The following is a 21,600-nucleotide window of genomic DNA, read 5'->3' on the forward strand; positions in this document are numbered from 1 at the left end:
AAGGCTAAACTAAATATATCTGATTATTTCCTTAGACTAGATTCTTATGAGTAGAATTGCAGCTCCAAGTAAAGAGAAAGCATTGACATTTGGTGCTGTCCACTGGTAGGGCGATGGACTTCAGGGACACCTTGCCCTCACCCACCAAATTCTCTTTTCGCACCACAGGATTCATTCCTAGGAGACGAGTCCTCAGGGGCCCCCTCCACAGCCTGCCCTCCTGGTCCTCTGCCAGCTTCCGTCAGGCTGGCGAGCCCTCCACTGGCAGGGGGCACTGTAGCATCTGCCGCGGCCCCAGACGGAGCAGGCGCCGCCCTCCTTCCCGACGCTCCGTTACACCCGCCCACGCCCCTCGGCCGCGGGTTTGGGGAAGTGTTTCTAGGAGACGGCGCTGGCCGACTGCCTGCGCGGCGGGCTCGGCGGGGGCGGGCTGCGGGCCTCGGCGCTCCCCAGCGGAACTGGTTCCTGCTGGGTCTGGGTCGCCGCCGCCCAGGTTCTCTCGCTCATGGTGCGCCTGTGAGGCGGTCCGCAGGCCGACGTGTCCTCGGCATGGAGCACATCCGTACGACCAAGGTAGTGGGGCGCGGAGATCCGTTTGCCACCGCCGGGTCTGACAGGGCGGAGGCGGGGACGGGAGAGCTCGGTTGGCTGCCGAGGCTGCGGACCGCTCGGCGGGCCTGGCCCCGGCCCGGAGGGTCCCGGCCGGCCTGCCTGGAGGGCAGGGGGAGTTTGGCCGGGGGCTGGGCGAAAGAATTATGCAACCCACGGGCGTACGGTCTCTCTGTCAGTCCGGTTGAGGGGCGATGATTTGGGTTGCTTGGGGTTCAGTTCCCTGAAATGTGTCGCCGCCCGCTCAGCACTTTCTTGGGCAAAAAAGGGGCTGTTTGAGCTGCGAGGCCTTTGCCGCAGAGTCCCGAAAGCCGGTGGGACTACAGATGAGCATTTCGATGTTGTGTGAGCTTTTCCTTATTCACGGCTAATTGTCTCGTGTCTCACCGGTTCTGGATGCAAGTTTTGGGGAAGCTGAGATCAGCGCTCGGCCCCGCCTCACTTTCTGGTCTCGGTGTACAGTCATTGAAATTCGGTGTTTCCGTCTCTGTGTTCAAACTTTAATGTCTTTAGAGTCAGTAACCCAACGAAGGAGTTACAGGGAAGGGAAAAATATGACTCCATATTTTAAAGCGTCTGATGGAATTGTTATGCAACTGAGCTTATTAAACCCCATGCTCAATTTTTGTGTGTAAATGGCATTTTTTTTGGCCTTTCACAAACACGTATTCCTCTGATTCCGTTACAAATGGTAAAACCAAAGGAAATGACATAATAACATTACCAAATTATTTTACCAACAATATTTAAGTTAGACTTCAACTTTGGGAGGGAGAAAATACAGAGACCAGAAGAATTGAACAACATGATCTTAAGATCTCTGGGAAGAGGACGACTCACTGTGAATCTTAACTGCCCCCATTTTGCTGAAACCAGTTAATTGCTGCTCATCCTTTTAGCATCTTCATTGGTTCAATGGAGAATTTGAGATGTCATTAAAATGTTTCACAGACCTTTTAAAGGTGTACATGGATTTTTATTAGAGCTTGTTTTTAACATTGAATGTACTATTCTCCTATACAATAAAAGGCTAATATGCAAATTGTTCCCTCCACCGGGAGTTCACCAGGGGGCAGGCAGCAGGACCTCCTCCCCAACCCCTCCACACTCCATCAGGGGCGGGTGGCCCCTCCCCCCTGGCAGTCCTACCCTCACCAGCTCCCCTCACCCTGATGGGGGGGTGGGGCTGGCCAGCCAACCTCCTGCTTCTGTGCTGCCCCCCCCAAGCCCAATTGGCCTGATCAGAGTGGGCTGGCGGACCCCACCTGTGCATGAATTCGTGCAGTGGGCCTCTAATCTAGTGTAATAAAAGACAAACATGCAAATTGACCGTACCTTCGCTACACCTTAAGCCACGCCCACAAGCCAATCAGAACGACTATATGCAAATTAACCCAACCAAGATGGCGGCCGGCAGCCACAGAGCTAGAGCGAGCAGGAGGCTTGGTTGCTCCAGTGATGGAGGAAGCCAAGCTTCCCGCCTGCCACGGCCGGCTCTGAGGCAACAAAGTTCCAATTATAGAAGATAAATAAACCCCAGAATAAAAAGAAAAAAGAAAAAAAGGAGAGGCTGGGAGCTTCTGTCGCCAGGGGGGCTTGGTCAGCCTGAAAATAGCCCTCAGCCCCTCACCCAGACTGGCCAGGCACCCCAGTGGGGACCCCCTACCCTAAAGGGGGTGTGGCCAGCCTGAAAACAGCCATCGGCCCCTCACCCAGGCTGGCCAAACCTCCATGGGGTGAGGGTCCCCACTGGGAGGGGCTTGACCAGCCTGCAAATGGCCCTCAGCCCCTCACCCAGGCTGGCCAGGCACCCCAGTGGGGACCCCCACCCTGAAGAGGGTGTGACCAGCCTGCAAATAGCCATCAGCACCTCACCCAGGCTGGCCAGGCACCCCAGCGGGACCCCCACCCTGATCCGGGACACCCTTCAGGGCAAACCAGCCGGCCCCCACCCATGCACCAGGCCTCTGTCCTATATAGTAAAAGGGTAATATGCAAACTGACCCTAACAGCAGAAGGACTGGGAATGACTGGTCACTATGACACACACTGACCACCAGGGGGCAGACGCTCAATGCAGGAGCTGCCCCCTGGTGGTCAGTGTGCTCCCACAGGGGGAGCTCTGCTCAGCCACAAGCCAGGCTGACGGCTGCCAGTACAGCGGTGGTGGTGGGAGCCTCTCCCGCCTCCTCAGCAGCACTAAGGATGTCCGACTGCAGCTCAGATCTGCTCCCCGCTGGCAAGTGGACATCCCCCTAGGGCTCCCAGGCTGCCAGAGGGATGTCTGATTGCCAGCTTAGGCCCAATCCCCCGGGGAGCGGGCCTAAGCCAGCAGGTGATCATCCCCTGACTGGTCCCAGTCTGCGAGAGGGCACAGGCCGGGCTGAAGGACCCCCCCTGCCCGAGTGCACAAATTTTGTGCACCGGGCCTCTAGTATCTAATAAAATTGAAAATCTAAAAACTAACTCCCTTTAAATATTTTGTTGTTTTTTTAAGAGAAGAAAGATAAAGGAACTAAATGAACTAAACAAACTCTAGAATTCAAGTGGCTGGCACTTAAAATTTGAAAACAGCCCTAACTGGTTTGGCTCAGTGGATAGAGCGTCAGCCTGCGGACTGAAGGGTCCCAGGTTCGATTCTGGTTAAGGGCATGTACCTGGGTTGCGGGCACATCCCCAGTAGGGAGTGTGCAGGAGGCAGCTGAATCGATGTTACTCTCTCATCGATGTTTCTAACTCTCTATACCTCTCCCTTCCTCTCTGTAAAAAAAATCAATAAAATATATTTAAAAACAAATAAAATTTGAAAACAGAAGAGTAAGTAAATAACCAAACTAGTAGATGATGTAGAGATGGAAAGGACTAGAGTAGGCATCAGGTTAGGTTCTTGTCCTGGTTTCAGGGTTCCAGACATACATTAGATAGTATCTGTGTGTGCACATGACTTCCTTCTATACCAGGTTGAACCTCATCTTTGCATCTCACACAAGGCTTGCTACAGCATACAATAACAAAAAATAGGTAATTGGTAAGAGTGAACAGGAAGTTGGAAAATCTAGGACCCCTTGGCTTATTTTAAGACCTTCTGGCCCTAGCCGGTTTGGCTCAGTGGATAGAGTGTCGGCCTGCGGACTGAAGGGTCCCAGGTTCGATTCCGGTCAAGGGCATGTACCTCGGTTGCAGGCACATCCCCAGTGGGGGATGTGCAGGAGTCAGCTGATCAATGTTTCTCTCTCATCGATGTTTCTAGCTCTCTATCCCTCTCCCTTCCTCTCTGTAAAAAAATCAATAAAATATATTTTTTAAAAAAGACCTTCTGCTTTAAATTAATGTTGTATATTTTTGTTTTTATTTGTATAGTTGTAACTCTTCTTATTTTGTTGTTTATTGCTGGTGACTTTCACTTGGTCTACTGTTCCACTTTAACTACCAGTTGATGGTCTTTAATTTTCTGATTTAGTCTTTTTTTTAAATTTCTTTATTGGTTAAGGTATTACAAATGTGTCCTCATTTTCCCATTAACCCCCAAACCTCCCTGCCCCCCCCCCCCCCCGCCACACACACACACTCATGCTCTCATCCTCCTGTTGTCCGTGTCCATTGGTTTGGCTTATATGCATGCATACAAGTCCTTTGGTTGATCTCTCCCTCTTACCCCCTCCCTCCCCTAGTTTCCTTCTGGGGATTGATAGTCTGATCGCTGTTTCTCTGTCTTTGGATCTGTCCCTGTTCATCAGTCTATGTTGTTCTCTATATTCCACAAATGAGTGAGATCATGTGGTATTTATGTTTCTCTGACTGGCTTATTTCACTTAGCACAATGTCTCCAGTTCCATCCATGCTGTTGCAAATGGCAATAATTCTTTCTTTTTTACTGCAGCATAGTATTCCATTGTGTAGATGTACCAGTTTTTTAATCCACTCATCTGCTGATGGACACTTAGGCTGTTTCCAAATCTTAGCTATGGTGAATTGTGCTGCTATGAACATAGGTGTGCATATATCCTTTCTGATTGGTGTTTCTGGCTTCTTGGAATATATTCCTAGAAGTGGAATCACTGGGTCAAATGGGAGTTCCATTTTTAGTTTTTTGAGGAAACTCCATACTGTTCTTCACTGTGGCTGCACCAGTCTGCATTCCCACCAGCAGTGCAGAAGGGTTCCTTTTTCTCCACATCCTCTCCAACACTTGTTGTTTGTTGATTTGTTGATGATAGCCATTCTGACAGGTGTGAGATGATACCGCATTGTCGTTTTAATTTGCATCTCTCGTATAATTTGTGACTTTGAGCATGTTTTCATATGTCTTTCGGCCTTCTGTATGTCCTCTTTTGAAAAGTGTCTATTTAGGTCCATTGCCCATTTTTTGATTGGATTGTTTATCTTCCTTTTGTTAAGTTGTATGAGTTCCCTGTAAACGTTGGAGATTAAACCCTTATGGGTGATATCATTGGCAAATATGTTCTCCCATGCAGTGGGCTTTCTTGTTTTGTTGATGGTTTCCTTTGCTGTGCAAAAGCTTTTTATTTTGATGTAGTTCCATTTGTTTATTTTCTCTTTAGTTTCCATTGCCCTAGGCCTAGGAGCAGTATCAGAGAAGAAATTCCTTCGGCATATGTTTGCGATTTCATTGCCTGTGGATTCCTCTAGTATTTTTATGGTTTCCCATCTTACATTTAAGTCCTTTATCCATTTTGAGTTTATTTTTGTGTATGGTGTGAGTTGGTGGTCTAGGAATATATTCCAAGAAGCCAGTTTCATCTTTTTGCATGTATCTGTCCAATTTTCCCAACACCATTTATTGAAGAGACTGTCTTGACTCCATTGTATGCTCTTGCCTCCTTTGTTGAATATTAATTTGGCATAGTGGTTTGGGTCGATTTCTGGGGTCTCTAGTCTATTCCATTGATCTATATGTCTGTTCTTGTGCCAGTACCAAGCTGTTTTAAGAACAGTGGCTTTGTAATACAACTTGATATCTGGTATTGAGATCCCACCTACTTTGTTCTTCTTTCTCAGGATTGCTACAGCTATTCGAGGTCTTTTTTTATTCCAGATGAATTTTTGAAACGTTCGTTCTAGATCTGTGAAATATGCCGTTGGTAATTTAATGGGGATTGCATTGAATCTATAGATTGCTTTGGGTAGTATGGACATTTTGATGATGTTAATTCTACCAATCCATGAACACGGCATGTTCTTGCATCTGTTTATGTCTTCCTCTATCTCTTTTTTCAGTGTCCTGTAGTTTTTCACATATAAGTCTTTTACCTCCTTAGTTAAGTTTATTCCTAGGTATCTTAATTTTTTTGGTGCGATGGTAAATGGGATTGCTTTTTTAGTCTCCCTTTCTGTAAGTTCACTATTGGTGTAAAAAAATGCCTTAGATTTCTTGGCATTAATTTTGTATCCTGCTACATTGCCGAATTCATTTATTAAGTCTAATAATTTTTTGATGGAGTCTTTAGGGTTTTCTATGATTTAGTCTTACATTTTCACAATGGGTCCATGCTGGTGGTTTAGTTAAGGTCCTTCTATGATTTTTTTTAAGGACTGAAAGGTTTCTGACTAATTTTCTATTAAAATTACTTCTCAAGTGTGCTCCTTTATTACTTTGGGTTATTTTTCTAGCATTGGACCATTACTAACTACCCTGTAATAATCTTAAGTGGCTGTATGTGGACTGCAATTAAACAGATATTTGCTAGGTAGTTGTTATGTGCCAGGCACTGTACAGACACTAGGTATACAACAGTGAGCAGAATAGACATAGACCTCATAATGCATTCTGATAATTGTTGGATGGAGTATTATAGTTTCTTAAATTATAGTTATAAGAATAACTTTATAAGTTATAAAGATAGATTTGAACATAGCCAACTTTTTGTTTCTATTATGCATAGCCTTCACTGGGACATAGTTAATTTGCTGCAGAAATAATTGTATTTCAAGCTAAAAATGAATTGCTTTAAGTTTATTTAGCTGTTTTGAACTCTATGTAGTTTAGTCACTATGATCAAGAATTGACTGTGGAATAGTACTATTTAATTAGTGATTCTTTCTATGTTGTTCAGACAGCTATACAGTTGACCCTTGAACAAGGCAGGGGTTAGGGGTGCTGACCCCTGTGCAGTTGAAAATCTGTTTATAATTTTTGACTCCCCCAAAACTTAGCTATCCTCAGTATCCAAGGGGGATTGGTTCTAGGCACCTTCCCAATGCACCCCTAAAGATAAAAAATATGTGGATATAAAAATGGCATAAATTAGTGCATACAGTTGGCCCTCTGCACACGTGACCTCCCAACCACGGATTAAAAACAGTGCATGTGTTTATTGAAAAAAAAAAAAAAATCCATGCCCAGCCGGTGTGACTCAGTGGTTGAGCATTGACCTATGAACCAGGAGGTCACAGTTTGATTCCAGGTCAGAGCACATGCCCGGGTTGCAGGCTCGATCCCTGGTGTGGGCATGCAGGAGGCAGCAAATCAATGATTCTCTCTCATCATTGATGTTTCTATCTCTCCCTCTCCGAAATCAATAAAAATATATTTTTTAAAAATCCATGTATAAGTGGACCCACACAGTTTAAACCCATGTTGTTCAAGAGTCAACTGTATTAAAAAAGTAGTAATTATATGCCAATATAGCCAATTATACAATACTTGAGGCCCAGTGCACGAATTCTTGCACAGGTGGGGTCCCTCGGGTGGCCTGCAGAGATCGGGCCCCAGCTTGCACCCCCAGCCTCGCAGCCCTGCAGCCCTGCCTGGCACCCTGCCTTGGCCTGGCACCATCATCCCGCCTGCAGAGCGATTGATCGGGGCCGGGCCTCCTGCCTAGCTCCCTCAGCACCTGGGAGCCGGGTGGCAGCCCCACCCCCTGCTGCCACCACTGGTTGCCATCTCCGGGCTGATCAGTGGGGCAGTTGGGCCCCTGCTCGCACCCGCCTTGGCCTGGCACTGCCTGCTCACCTGCTCCACCATCCCGCTGTGATCCCACTCTCATTGGGGCCCATCGGGGCCGGCAGCACCTCCATTGCCACCCGCTGCCAGCGCCATGTTGCCGATGCCCGCCATGTTCCGCGCTGCCTCCTGGTGGTCAGTGCATGTCATAGCAAGCAGTCGAACTCCCAGTCTCCCCGTCGAACTCCCCATCGAACGACTGCCTGAGGGGACAATTTGCATATTAGGCTTTTATTATATAGGATCATCTATAATAATAAAGGCATAATATGCTAATTAGACCGGACAGCCAAAAGAGCTTCCAGACGTCATTCCAGATGAAGCTGCCACGGCGGTGGCTGAGTCAGAGGCGGTTAGGGGCGATCAGGCAGGCAGGCGAGCAGTTAGAGGTGATCAGGCAGGCATGCAGAGTGGTTAGGGGCAATCCGGCAGGCGAGTGATTAGGTCCATGGTCGGCAAACTGCGGCTCGCGAGCCACATGCGGCTCTTTGGCCCCTTGAGTGTGGCTCTTCCTAAGCCTTAGGAGTACCCTAATTAAGTTAATAACAATGTACCTACCTATATAGTTTAAGTTTAAAAAATTTGGCTTTCAAAAGAAATTTCAATCGTTGTACTGTTGATATTTGGCTCTGTTGACTAATGACTTTTCCGACCACTGGGTTAGGGGGATCAGGCAGGCAGGCAGGCAAGCAGAGTGGTTGGGGGCAATCAGGCAGTCGGGTTATCAGTTAGGGGCAATCAGGCTATCAGTTAGGGGCAATCAGGCAGGCAGGTGAGCAGTTAAGGGCAATAGGGCAGGCAGGTGAGCAGTTAGGGGCGATCAGGCAGGTGAGCAGTTAGGGGCGATCAGGCAGGCAGGCAGAGTGGTTAGGGGTGATCAGGCAAGCAGGTGAGCAGTTAGGAGCGATCAGGCAGGCAGGCAGAGGCGGTTAGGGGCTATCAGGCAGGCAGGCAAGCAGTTAGGGGCAATCAGGCAGGCAGGCAGAGTGGTTGGGGGCAATCAGGCAGCCAGGTGAGCATTTAGGGGCGATCAGGCAGGCAGGCAGGCAGGCATAGTGTTTAGGGGCAATCAGGCAGGCAGGCGAGCAGTTAGGAGCCAGCGTCCTGGATTGTGGGAGGGTGCAGGCCGGGCTATGGGACCCCTCGCCCCCCCCACCCCCATACACGAATTTCATGCACCGAGCCTCTAGTTTCACAATATTTACAATATCACAAATATGGTAGTTTATACAAAATTATCACTAATCTCGCTCTAATTGGTTTGGCTCATTGGATAGAGTGTCGGCCTGTGGGCTAAAGGGTCCTGGGTTCGATTCCGGTCAAGAGCACGTACCTCGGTTGCAGGCTTCTTCCTGGCCTGAACCCTGGTCGAGGCTCGTGCAGGAGGCAACCAATGGATGTGTTTCTCTCACATCAATGTTTCTCTCTGTCTTTCCCTCTCTCTTCTACTGTCCCTAAAAATCAGTGGAGAAATAGCCTTGGGTGAGGATTAACAACAACAACAACAAAACAAAACAAAACAAAATATTATTACTAATCTCTTAAAATAACACCACCAATTGGGTACATTATTTCCATTTTCAAATGAGGAAATAGGTTTACAGAGTGGAAATAATCTGCCCAATTAGCTCAGGAGGTGTAGAGTGAAGTTTTAAACCAAGGTTTGTCTAACTTCAAAGACTATGTAGTGTCTTTTCCATTGCCTCTCTAGTTTTAATCTAATTGTAAAAATGTATTAATATCTTTTTTGAACTGTTATTTAATGTTTATTGCATATTAAGCTGGTTAATAAAAATTTGGTCATTTCTAATAGCAGGTAATCTGTAAAAGCATTTTTCTTCTATACTTTAAGGATTACTTAATACTTTTTTACATTAATACATTATTTGAAAAAAATATTCCTTGATTAAACTGGTTTTGAAAATTGTTCTATCATGTACAAACAGTGACTGCTGCCCAAATTTTATTTGGTTTGTTGTAATGTTTTTCTAGTGTCTCTTTAAAATGTAGAGAAAGTTATAGTTCAATACACACAGGCAATGGAGTTAAACTGACTGTTAAAAATTTTAAGTCATTTTCCCACTCCTTTATGCAAGATATAAAGAAGGTTTCCTAGCTTACATCTTTATTCTGTCAAGAGAAATCTAATAGATTTTTTTCAATCAAAAACTATTATTCTCTTATGATGAACAGAATGGTCAAGAGTGTGGCCTCCCATTAAGTATAAAAGTCATTTGTGAGGGGTTTACTTCATGTTTAAGCAAAAAATGAAATTAAGGTGGTCATGAGCTCGGGTGTCAGATATATAGTTGTTTACATAGTTCTGTTAAAGCACATTTCAGTGTTCTGCACAGTATGGCAGGCTATATATAGGCTGCTCTGGCATCATTTCTTGAATAAACTTCCAAATCCTAGCTAGGATTTAAGGCACTAATAACAGTCATTGCTGGATTACCTAAGGGTAATAACAAGCAAAATGTATTAATATTAATTCAGAAATAAATCCTAAGAATAATTATAAGAGCTTTATCTTCCTGGAATGTTTTCTTGACATAAGTAAATAATATTTTTGTGGTACTGTTTGTTGTATTGCTTATGGTCATTGTTTTTGTTTTGTTTTTGCTTACTAACCAGAGATTTATCAGATAAAGTGTTTTAGTAGAATACTGATTAAATGGATTTCTAGTTCTAAAATTCAGAAATATGTCATCCTGTTTTGGTCACATTTGGTTTAACTGTATGGCATCAGTAAAGATGTCAAGTCCAAATTTGAAATTCTAAAAGAGCATTTCCAATCTATACTTATGAGCATTGTAGCTACTGCCTATCACTTTGAGTGCTAATTTTGCCATAATGAGATAGTCTTGCCAAGAAACAGTGAGAAATATGCAGAGACAATTTACTCAGTCTTCTTTTCCTGCCAGGCTCCAGTCCTTTGGCTAGCATCATGTGTTGATGTTGAAATTTGTGCTGTTTGTGAATGGAACTTTACAGAATGAAATGGAAGAATGTTTTTCTAACCTCTATATGAAAGATTGCTTCCTAGAGTTTGTTAAAGAATGGAATGCCCCTTGAAAATCTGACCCCATTAGGGCTCAAATTAAGTTATTCCAAAAGTAATGCCCAATTTGTCTGAGATTGCTATCTCTTTTTGTCATTAGAATATGAGATCATACATGTATGTACACAAATATATATTACCTGTTACAAAGAGTGAAGGAGATGTAAAACTAACAATGGATGAAGAATAAGGAGAACATTATATTGTTTTGTCTTTGAAATATGAGCCAATAGATTTTGAGGAACACCTGAATGTTTCCCCCACAAAATAGTAACTGTGTTTTAAAATAAAATAGTGTCATTTTGACTCTTACTAATATTATCCCAATGTACAGGTGAGAAAATAAACTAGCAGAGATTAAATGAAATAACTTCTCTTGACTCAGCAGCTAGCTCTACTAAAGAAAAGGTGGAGCTGGGAACTTAAGTCCTGGTCTTTATGCTACCAGTCATGTTCTCTAAGCATTACACTCTCTTGCCTCAGAGAGTAATTATCTAATCAAGAGATTTGAGTAGTGAGGTAGGTCAGTGTGAGTAAGATGGGAAAGGAGAGGATGGATGAGAGCAGCTTGGATGGTGGGATTTTTTTCTAGTAGGTAGCTGATTATGAATGTCTAGAGTTAGGGAAAAGGTCTGGCCCAGATAAATAGATTTGGGAGGTGTCAAGTGTTTAGGTAATCAATGAAATTTCCTATTGTGGATGAGTGTGAGGGCTAGAGCCCTGGGAATTCTTGAAAGGGGGTAGGGGGTAAGCACTGGAAGAAGAGCCAGACAAAGAGTATTTGGGATACAATGGGAAGTGGTGAATCACAGGTGGGAAGAGAAGAGGGAACAGTCTTTCCTATCTAATTTCCTTTTTTGCTTCTTCTTCCTCTGCTCTCCCCTTATTTGCCCAACCCTCCTCTTCTGCTGCCTCCTCTGCTCCTTCCTTTTCCCTGGGGGCAGGCACTGTTCTAGGTACTGGGGAAATGGTGGTGAATAAATCAGACAAAAATCCCTGCCCTTATAAAACTTATTTTCTATTTGGGGAAGATATAACAATAAACAAAATTAATAAGTCAAATATACATATAACATGGTAGATGGTGGTAAATGCTGCGGAGAGTGCCAGGGTAGGGTGGGGGAGGACAGTTGTAAATATGGTAGTTAGAGACATCCTTACAGAGATTGTGATGCTTGAGTACAGACCTGAAAGTGGTGAGGGAGTGAGCCATCTTGACATGGGTGGAAGAGGTAACAGGAAGAGTCCCAACAGAGGGAAGGAACAGCAAGAGCAAAGACCCTATGCTGGGCATTCCTGATTGGTAAGAACTAGCAAGAAGACCAACGTGAGTGAGTGAAGGAGAGAGCATAGTAGAAGATTAAAAGTTGGGGAAAGGGACAAGTTACTATAGAGTCTTGAAAGCTGATGCAAAATCTTTGTGATTACTGTGTGAGACAGGAAGCCATTCACTGAATTCTAGCTGTGTCTAGAAGAGCAGGAAAGCAAAGCAAGATAGATCAGTAAAGTGCCCCTGGATTTATGATCTGTTGTAGTAACGGGGGCACAAGAACAAAATAGATAAAAATCTCTGCTTTTTTGATTCCTACCTTCCACTTCAGGAAAACAACTTGATGTGTTTGTTTGTTTTTTTTTTTGATAGCTAATTATTGGTAAGATGTCAGTGCTGTGAGTGTGTAATGATTCTAAGAGTCTCAAATGGGTGACTGGCTAGAGAAACCTTAACAGCGTACTTTCTGCTTCTTCAGCCATTGTCATGCAGTTGTCTGTTGGTCACAGAATTTTGAAGAAGGCCATTAGTCCCTTGTCCTAGAAATTACTTTCCCTCTTGTTGGTAGATAAGTGTCTGAATTTTCCGAATGTGATTCTGTGTATGTGTGATTTCCTCTGTTTTTCATTTTCTCCTTTGTAATTAGCTAAAATTTGAACTTCCTATATAGACCATTAGGGTACCTTTTAGTGCAGGCCCCTACTTGGCAACAATTCAACTAAATGGGCCTTAAAGTAATGTGTTGGCATTTCCTATACTCACCATAATGACCATGCCCTCCAAGAGTTGTAGATGCTTCCTAAATATCTCACTTAGAGATATTTCCAAGAAAACACTGGGAAAAATCTGTAGTGACATCTGTAAAGTACTTTCAGTTCCTCAGTGAAAAGGGGGAAATATGAAGCAGCAGTTATATGTTCAGAAATTGGCTAAGTCTTTAGTTTAAAATTTGTATGCTAACGATCTTAGCAAAGAAAATGATCCTATTTCTTTTATTTTAAAAAAAGTATTTTAGGATTTGCAGGAAAGAACCAAATAATTAGTATATTTTCTCAGAAATAATCTTTTTTTCTCTAGAACTTTAGTTTAAGTATTAACTAAATGTTTAGGGATAATTTCAGATTAATTTTATTATGTCACATCGATATAGAGATTGCCTTATTGAAATAGTCATATAATGATTTTCTATATGTTTTCTTGATTTGAATATAATTTTGCATTTACTAAGGTAATGAACAATCCACAAGGTGTTAAGGTCAGGATGGACTCTTTTTTCCTACAAAAAACAAGTATTTTAATTTTAATTTATTTGAACAGGTGCTGTTATAAGTAAAAACCTTTCTCTGAAATTAAATTTCTTGGGGAAGCACTAGTAGCCTTTTAGATGGTAGTTTTTGATTATTTCAGAAATCATAATTTCAAAATGGGGAGCCTTTTTTTCTTCAATTTTAGTAAGGGAAAAGAAAACACAGGGTGGCTCAAAAGTAGGTTTACAGTTGTTTGTATGGAAAATGGCACAATAATTAATAAATAATAATAAAAGGATAAACTCTGCTTCATGTACTCACAACACTCTGTATATGTGGGGAAAAAGTATAGAATTAATGCAATAATGGTTAGCTATCTGGTTTTGAAGCCCTGCACAATTTAAGGAACTATCTACAACCTACTGCGATAGCTGTGGATTAAAATTTTTAACTTGGTAATGGTTCTTTAACTTTGTTACCTATATTACGAATAGATAGAAATAAATACTATTTTTTCAAAACAGTAGTCTCCTGCACATCCCTAGCCAACTCTAATCCCACTCTTCAGTGGCAACCTTGTGCATGTGTGTCTACTATTAATAAAGATGTACTATGTACCTCACTGCTTCAGTTACCAAAGGATGCAGAAGCAGAATATGACATAATCTATACCAGGGAATTCAGAGCCATAAATAAATATAAAGCTAAGACATTAAGTAATTAATATTCTGAGAAGGATTCCTGTTAGGAGACAGGGCATCAGTGAGCTTTGAAGAATGCTTTGTATTTAGTTAAGCAGAAGAGACTATTGTAGGAAGGGAGAACAGTATGAGTAAAAGCACGGAGTTGAACACAAAACAATGTCCTGGGTGAAGTGGTGAGGAAAATAACTTGGAGTTTGCAACCATTTAACTGTTTCCTGATTTATTTTTTCTGGGGTAATTAACTTCCATAACTCTACAAAATAACCTTATTATATTTATTACTTTACCTGCCAACTTTAAGTAAAATACATTGACTCTTGGCTATAAAAAAAGGTTTTTGCTTATTTATAACACACCCTTCCTTTCTGTTTTTCATAATATCTGTATTAATACTTTTTTACAGGGTTCTTCTCTCTTGGTTATATTTATACCTGTAAATAGTACCTATGTTATTTGTGGCTTATATATTTCCCAGGATATATGAAATTTAACGTTCAATATTAAGTAAACTCATGTTTTTTAACCGAAGGAATAAAAATTTGAAAATGGTACATTTAAATCCTGGGATGACAGAAAAAGAATTTATACTACTTTTGAAATGAGAAGTAACATTTTTTTCTTTTTTAGGTTGAGCAAGTGAAATTACTTGACCGATTCAGTACCAACAACAAGTCATTAACAGGAACACTATATCTTACGGCCACACATCTATTATTTATAGACTCTCAGCAGAAAGAAACCTGGGTAAGCAGGACCTCTATTACCATAATTATAATAATGGTCTTAGTCTATTTCTGTGTTTTATTTTGAATGTGTACAAAATTTTAATCAGTAGTTACCATTCTCAACCAAAAATTTTTCAGTCACCTAATCACTTCTACCCTCCCTCTTAATAAAACTGATATAATATGGAATGTGGAATTTTTTTTATAGAATACCAGAAACTCTTATTATCTGCATAAATAATTATAAAAGACCTACCTGTTCCTTTTAATTGAAAATCTAAATAATATAGGTACATGTTAATAGATCAAATGTCATATTCCACAGTATATTTATAACAAATTGCAATTAGGGTTTTTTATTTATTTATTGCTAGTACAAACAATAAGGTAATGTATACACTGTGCCAGAGTTTCTCTGGAATATTTGCCTAAGAGTAAAATTACTTAGATAAGTGGATATTCAACCTTACTAAGTATGTCAGCTTTCCAAAATGGTTGTTTCATCATATTCTCAGTAGAGTGTGATAGATTGTTCACTATCCTCAGCAACATTGATGTTGTCAAATTTAAAATTTTTACCTATCTGGTGGATGTGCAATTGTGATTTTAATTTGTTGATTTCAAGGAAGTTACCCTTTCAGATATTTTGGCTTTAGATTTCCTTTTATTTTTTCTGTTGGATTGTTTGTCCTGTTATTTATTTTGCAAAAGTTCCAGTTTTTAATGTTTTGTCAGTATATGTGTTGTAGATAACTTCTCCCAGTGTATGGCTTGTCTTGTGTGTATCTGTATGACTTTTAAACTTTAAAATTTTAGTGTAATAAATTTTCATTTTTTCTTTTATGGTTTATGCTGTTTTGTGACAAGGAATCCTTCCCTATGTTAAGGTCATATAGATTCTCCTATATTTTCTAAAAGCTTACGTTTTGTACTCTCAATATAATTTTTTAATATATCTGAAAAATATTTTGGTGGATGATATGACATAGGGATTAATTTTTATTTTATTTATGCATAACTGGCACCATTTATTGATTGTTTTATTCCATTAAGGTGTAGTATCAACTCTGTCATAAATAAAGAGAGGACCTGCTTTTGAGCTCTCTATTCTGTTCTTTTGGTATATTGATTACACTGTACCAAGAACACACTGTTTTATTGACTGTAGCTTTTAATAAGTCTTGATATCTCTCTTTGATTATACTCTTTTGATTTCCCTAGGAAGGCTATCCAATTGATAAATGATTGCACTAAGTAAGTTAAGATACTTACCTGAGATGCTGATCTTGGAGAAGTTGTATTCCCTAGAGGCTCTGGATTTCTTGCCTATCCAGTGTTTGCCCAGGAGTTTCCTCTAGCAGGGCCTTATAAAATTATTAGTCATATTCTCATCCATTCTGCCTACCCTTTATTTGTCCGCTTACCTTAATATATTCTCTGTATGTTATTCATCTCCTAGAGTACAAATGGAAGTTTCTCATAGAGCTATTCTTTCAAATGTTGGGAATGTAGTTTTGGGGTCAGCTAAAAGATAGGCACGTTGTTCCCTTCTCTCCTTTTGTTGTCTTTGAAATGCTTTCTTATCAGTATATTTCCATAATCTCTTCTGAATGAAGTCTATTTTGTATACTAGGTCCATAGAAATGAACAGATATAGGAGGAACCTTACTTTAAATTTTTATTTTGTTTTCATTTTACAGATGATTAGTTTTTCAAGATCACATAACTAGTTAGTGGCAGAGCCAGGTCCCATCATTCTTTTCCTGCAAATAATTTTGGGTCTTAATTGGAATTATAATCTATATATATAAAAGCCTAAGTGACCGTTAAGACTGAACGACCAGAACAACTGGTTGACCAGTCGCTATGACGCGCACTGACCACCAGGAGGCAGACGCTCAGCGCAGGTCAGTGCGCCACAAGTATGAGCTACATATGTGTAATATGTGTCATCTCTGTTATGTAAATTTTTAATTACCATAGGACTTCTGCTCTCATTGGTCTTCTTTTTCAAGCTTTTCTTTTTTCCCCATTTATTTATTTGTTCCCCTTTTTTAAAAAAAAGTCTTTATTGTTAAGAGTATTATAGATGTCTCCTTTTTTTCTCCCCACTGCCACTCTTCACCCAGTTCCCACCCCACCCCAGACCTTCACCACCCTTTTGTCTGTGTCCATAGGTGATGCATATATGCATATAAGTTCTTTGGTTAATCTCTTTCTGCCCCCTCTCCCTTCTTCCCTCTGAGATTCATCAGTCTGTTCCATGTTTCCATGCATTTGATTCTATTTTATTCATCAGTTTATTTTGTTCATTAGATTTCTTGTTTATTTTGATTTTTAGATTCAATTATTGATATATATTTATTGCCATTTTATTTTTTATTTTTCTTTCTTTTTATTTTTCTTTTTCTTCTTCTTCTTTTTTTTTTTTATTCAACATTTTATGTAATACTGGTTTGGTGGTGATGAACTCCTTTAGCTTTTTCTTGTCTGTGAAGTTCTTTATCTGACCTTCGATTCTAAATGATAGCTTTGCTGCATAGAATAATCTTGGTTGTAGGTCCTTGCTATTCATCTCTTTGAATATATCTTGCCTTTCCCTTCTGGACTGCAAAGTTTCTGTTGAGAAATCAGCTGACAGTCGTATGGGCACTCCTTGTAGGTAACTAACTGCTTTTCTCTTGCTGCTTTTAAGATTCTCTCTTTGTCTTTAACCTATGTCATTTTAATTATGATGTGTCTTGGTGTGGGCCTCTTTGGATTCCTCTTGTTTGGGACTCTCTGCTTTTCCTGGACTTGTAAGTATATTTTTTTATCCAGGTAGGGGAAGTTTTCTGTCATTATTTCTTCAAATAGGTTTTCAATATCTTGCTCTGTCTTTTCTCCTTCTGGCACTCCCATAATCTGAATGTTGGTATGCTTGAAGTTTCCCAGAGGCTCTATACACTCTCTTCATATTTTTTTGTATTAATTTTCTTTTTGCTCTTCTGATTGGGTATTTTTTGCTTACTCATATTCCAAATTGCTGATTTTGATGCTCAGCATCCTCTACTCTGCTGTTGAATCCCTGTAAATTATTCTTTATTTCAGTTAGTGTATGCTTACTTTCTGATTGGTCTTTTTTCAGGTCTTTGAGAGTCTCACTAAGAGCCTTGAAATTCTCACTAAGTTCCTTGAAGATCTTTTTTTTTTTTTTAAATCTTTATTGTTCAGATTATTACATTTGTTCCTCTTTTTTCCCCCCATAACTCCCCTCCTTCCAGCTCCCACCCCACCCTCCACCCTCACTCCCCACCCACTGTGTTCATCCATAGGTGCATGATTTTTGTCCAGTCACTTCCCGCATCTCCCACACCCCTTTTCCCCTAAGAATAGTCAGTCCATTCCCTTTCTATGTCCTTGATTCATTATAATCACCAGTTCATTCTGTACATCAGGTTATTTATTCACTTGATTCTTAGATTCATTTGTTGATAGATGCATATTTGTTGTTCCTAATTTGTATCTTTACCTTTTTCTTCTTCTTCCTCTTCTTAAAGGATACCTTTCAGCATTTCATATAATACTGGTTTGGCGGTGATGAACTCCTTTAGTTTTTCCTTATCTGTGAAGCTCTTTATCTGACCTTCAATTCTGAATGATAGCTTTGCTGGATAAAGTAATCTTGGTTGTAGGTTCTTGGTATTCAGCACTTTGAAAATTTCTTGCCATTCCCTTCTGGCCTGCAAAGTTTCTGTTGAGAAATCAGCTGACAGTCGTATGGGTATTCCCTTGTAGGTAATTGAGCCTCTTTCTCTTGCTGCTTTTAAGATTTTCTCTTTGTCTTTTGCTCTTGGCATTTTAATGATGATGTGTCTTGGTGTGGTCCTCTTTGGATTCCTTTTGTTTGGGGTTCTCTGCGCTTCTTGGACCTGTAAGTCCATTTCTTTCTCCAGGTGGGGGAAGTTTTTTGCCATTATTTCTTGAAATAGGTTTTCAATATCTTGCTGTCTCTCATCTTCTGGCACTCCAATAATTCTGATATTAGTGCGCTTGAAGCTGTCCCTTCAGAGGCTCCTTACACTATCTTCACACTTTCGGATTTTTTCATTTTGCTTTTCCAGTTGGGTGTTTTTTGTCGAATCTTTGGTTTGATTCTTGTGCTCCTCTGGTCTGCTATTGGGTATAATATTCTTTATTTCAGTCCGTGTATGCTTACTTTCTAATTTCTTTATCGTAGCATCGAGGGTCTCATTAGTTTTTGTGAGGCTCTGCGCAAGTTTATAGCAAGCCCTCAAAATTGCGATTCTTAGCTCCATATCCTCCATTTCTGTCATGTTTTTTTGTCTCCGCATCTTTTATGCTTTCTTGGTGCACCCCCTTGTGGTCTTTGTGCGCAGTCTTGTTCTAGCCTAGCCTTAATTGTTGTAGTTAACACTAGAGGGATTTGACCACCAGGCCGACTGGCTGTAGGAATCAGCTGTGTGGAAAACGTCTGTCTTCTGGGGAGGCGCTAATCCAGCCTTTGCCTGAGGCGATCGGCAAATGGCTGTGCGCAGGGCTTGGGCGGGGCGGGCTCAACAGGGCGGGCGGAGGGAGCAGTTATGGCCGCTCTCAGTCCCGTTCCCAGAGGCTCTGCTTCTCAGAACCCCGGCAGCCGTTGCAAACCTCGGAGAGAAAGCTGCCCTCAGGTTCCAACTGATGCCGGATAATCCCGCTTCTCCCGTTTGAGTCTGGGTCCCTACAGACTCGCCCGGATCTGGAGCCCAGAGTCTGAGACTCACTCCCGACCGAAAACGACAACCGCGCCCTCAGCCACCAGCTCGCTTTCGCGCGCACCTCGGTACCTTTGTATTTTCCACACTGCGCCTCCTCTGAGCCTCGGTTTGCTGTTCTCTTTCCTTCTAGTTGCAGAGTCTCTCTTCAGCCAGCCTTCCTGTGGTTCTGGGTGATGTTCGTTCCGTCTTTTAGTTGTATTTTTGAAATGGTTGTTTGCGGCAGCGGTCTCCGGTGTTTACCTACGCCGCCATCTTGGTCTCTCCTGTGACATGTTTCTTTATCTCAGCATTTTGACTGCTTCCCTGTGTTTTTTTTTCTATGTATTAGGTAGAGCTGCTATGTCTCCTGGAATTGGTAGAGTGGCCTTGTGTAGTAGTAGGTGTCCTGTAGGGCCCAGCGACCCAGTCTCCCCAGTCCCCTGAGCTGGGCACTCTTGGTGTGCTCCTGTGTGCACAGTCTTGTTGTAGTTGAGCCTTAAGTGCTATTGGTGTCACTGGGAGGAAGTGACCTCCAGGCCAATTGGCTGTGAGGACCAGCTGCAACTACAGTGGGAGAGCTGCTGTGCAGGAGACACCCCTATGGATCAGGACTTGCTTTAGTGGGGCTCTGGTGCTCACTGAGTCTGCCCCTTGAGTGTGTCACTCGTGGATGTGTAGAGTTGTAATCTGGTATGGTCTGAAGCTGTCCACCATGTGTACTGCCTCTGGGGTCTCCTGGGAGATGCAAAGTCAGCCACTGCCTGGAGCCACCTGGCAGGAGCTACAGAGAGATCTTCAGGTGGCTGCTACTTGTGTTGCACTTAGAAGTGTCCAGGTGAGACCTAGCTGCTGGTGCCAGGTCTTGGGCCTCTTATTGATAGTTATGGGGCACGCTGATGCCAGCTGCTGCTTGTTTGAGAGATTTTAGGCAAGTCTGAAGCCTGAGCCTGGACAGGCTATTCATATGGAAAAGCAGCTGCAAACAGCTTGGTTGGGACTGCAAATTAGATGGGCTGGGGTCTCAGGGAATCACCAGGGCTATCGAATAGTGTGAGTCAGGTTGATGGAGACTCAGATATGGCTGCTAGTCAGCTCTGCGATGGAGGAGGTCTCAGCATAGGAATAATGAATCCTTTGAGCAACTCTGTGGGAAAAAACCGCCCCTGAGTTCTTACTCTGATGCCAAGTAATCTAGTTCCTCTGCATATGGCCCTGGATCTCTCCAAAACTCTACCCCAGCATTGGAGCTCAGAGGGAACTAGTCTGAGTAAGTCCATATGCCAGCCAGACCTGGGTCTCCAGCAGCCTCCCTGTCACTCAGCCACAATCCCTGCTGGTTTTATAGCCCAAAGTTATGGGGACTTCTCTTCCTGGCACTGGAAGCCTGGGCTGAGGTGTCTGGTATGGGGCTGGAACTCTTTACTCCTCACGGAAGCCTCCACAGCTGAGATATCCATCCCTATTTAAAAAAAAACGCCACACATGGGTGTCGGGCCCGCTTGTTCTGGGCTCCACCCTCCTATCAGTCTTTTTATGCTTTCTTCTTTACTTCTTTAGTTGTAGGACTTCCATTCAGGATGATTTCTGAATGATGGTTATTTTGTATTTTAGTTGTAATTTTGATGTGGTTGTGGGAGGCATTAAGTACCATGTTTACGCTACAATCTTGGTTCTCCTTGAAACTTTCCTTTTTTCTTCTTCAAGCTTTTCTTGATTATTTTATGCATTTAATCTTGCATGTGACCTTTAGACTTAATATCTAAAGTTTTAAAAACTAATAATAGCAGCATGTAACATTATAATTATATAATACACATGTATAATACATATTATCCTATCTAATAAAAGAGAAACATGGTAATTAGTGAGTATATGCAAATTAACTGTCAGCCAAGCTGGCGGCCGGCAGCCAGGCAGCTGGAAGCGAACATGAGGCTTGCTTGCTGCGGACTCCAACGTTCCCCGCCTCACTTGCTGGCCTCTGAGCTACAACTCTAAGAAACTATGTACTATGTTGCAAATAAGATAAACAAAACTCCAGAAACCAGCGGACTGAAACCCAGCCGGACCGAAACATTGTATCCATGTTTTCAGCAGCGAGGCCTCAGAGCTAAAGCTGGCCCAGAATAAAAAAAAAAAGAAGAAGAAAACAAGGAGCGGTTGGAAGCTTTAGTCACTCGCCACCCGGAAAACAGCCCTCAGCCCCTCACCCAGACTGGCCAGGCACCCCAGTGGGGACCCCCACCCTGATCCAGGACACCCTTCAGGGCAAACCAGCCAGCTC

At 42.1% G+C, this 21,600-nt stretch overlaps 1 protein-coding gene across 5 annotated transcripts in view; it reads left to right on the plus strand.

The window, feature by feature from the left end:
• The first annotated feature begins 408 nt into the window (after positions 1-408).
• The window catches only part of MTMR6 (myotubularin related protein 6), a 51,693-nt gene continuing 30,501 nt past the window's right edge, over positions 409-21,600 (plus strand). For 3 of the 5 annotated variants that reach the window (XM_014458637.2, XM_006092110.3, XM_014458638.2), the window contains exons 1-2: positions 410-573; positions 14,483-14,599. In XM_014458637.2, the coding sequence (XP_014314123.1) occupies positions 550-573; positions 14,483-14,599 (141 nt within the window). In that variant the 5' untranslated portion in view covers positions 410-549. Of the gene's footprint in view, positions 574-14,482; positions 14,600-21,600 lie in introns of all 5 variants that reach the window. The other 2 variants (XM_006092111.3, XM_023756702.1) reach the window with 2 other exon arrangements.

The sequence above is a fragment of the Myotis lucifugus genome, unplaced genomic scaffold (assembly GCF_000147115.1).
Source record: "Myotis lucifugus unplaced genomic scaffold, Myoluc2.0 scaffold_98, whole genome shotgun sequence".
NCBI lineage: Eukaryota > Metazoa > Chordata > Mammalia > Chiroptera > Vespertilionidae > Myotis > Myotis lucifugus.